At 47.4% G+C, this 1,221-nt stretch overlaps 1 protein-coding gene across 1 annotated transcript; it reads left to right on the top strand.

The window, feature by feature from the left end:
- Window positions 1-11: 11 nt before the first annotated feature.
- On the top strand, window positions 12-1,015 carry LOC147820002 (uncharacterized; the record flags this gene model as incomplete). The annotated part of the gene is made up of 1 exon (XM_087178832.1): window positions 12-1,015. A coding segment is annotated over exon 1 (940 nt), but the record flags the coding sequence as incomplete, so codon positions are not given.
- Window positions 1,016-1,221: the final 206 nt, after the last annotated feature.

Genomic DNA, 1,221 nt, shown 5'->3' with positions numbered 1-1,221 from the left:
AGTGCGAACAACTGTGATGACTTTGATGATGACTGGGAGAATGATGACCTACTTAATGACTCTTTTGTGCTGGCAATGACCCAGAATCCTGACCAGCAACAGGACGCCAACCTGAACGCTACTTCGCAGTCGAACACTAAGACAAATACTACTAATTTGACCTCTGTTTGCAAGCCTACTGCAAATACAAACTCTGCACATCAGCCTTCAACCCTGAACTCCAAGCCAAGCTGCAGTGTACTCCAGGAACTGTGTCCCAAACCAAAGACTACCAACCGAAGCACTTTCAAGTTAGAGTCCAACCCTCACTTCCAGCCCAAGACGGCTGCCAAAGAGGTTTCCAAGTCCAGCTTCACTGTTACACAACCTAAATCACAGATGTCTGACCAGAAATCTGTTACCACAAAGACACCGACTGCTCCTCAGCCTGACAACATCACTAATGATCAGAGGTGGGCTTGTGCAGCTGCAGGCTCTGTTAAAGACATTTCAGACAGCTTATGGGACGATGGGGACGATGATGCGCTGCTCTACCAGGTATGTGACAGTGTGGAGAGGACCTCCAACAGCCAGCCGCAGCAAGTGAGCACCAGTAGCAGCCAAGGAAAACAAGATATTGCTGTAGACAGACAGCGAAAAACCACTGCGCCTCTGCCAGTCGACAGGGCCTGGTCCATGAAAGCAGCTGCCAGCGGTAACAGACAGTCGCCATGCGCTTTTGTTCGTTCTAACTCATTACCGGGGACTAGCTGTGAAACTGTGAACTACCAAGGATGGAACATTCCCATGAAAGGTGCCAGCAACAAATCACGGATGTCTCAGAGCCTCCCAGGAAGCCGTGTGAGTCTGGGCACATTTAGCCAGTGCAGGGATTCCTCTGGAACTTTCCAGGCGGAGAATGCTAATGTGGATATGAAGCCACATACAGTGACAGCCAGGGCACAGCAGAACTCCAAGTCCCATCACACAGCCTTCAAGAGGAATGTATCTGACTCGGCAGTTATAAGCAGCAAAGGTAAGCTGTCTGAAGTTTGGTATTGCCACCTGGGCTCTATTGAAACATGATATTAGCATGGATGAGTGTATAGTAAGTGTATAGAGTTGAATGTGTTGTAATGTTATCACACGAGACTGCATGTTTGTTAAAGAAAAAGCTGTAAAGACAACTGAGGAATACTTTTCTTCAAAACAGTGTTCAGTGCTTTTTCTTGGTAAATTATT

The sequence above is a fragment of the Seriola lalandi genome, unplaced genomic scaffold (genome assembly GCF_002814215.2).
Source record: "Seriola lalandi dorsalis isolate HSWRI2012SDOR001 ecotype SW California unplaced genomic scaffold, Sedor1 jcf7180002006393, whole genome shotgun sequence".
Lineage (NCBI taxonomy): Eukaryota > Metazoa > Chordata > Actinopteri > Carangiformes > Carangidae > Seriola > Seriola lalandi.
This window is presented reverse-complemented; position numbering and strand designations above follow the sequence as displayed.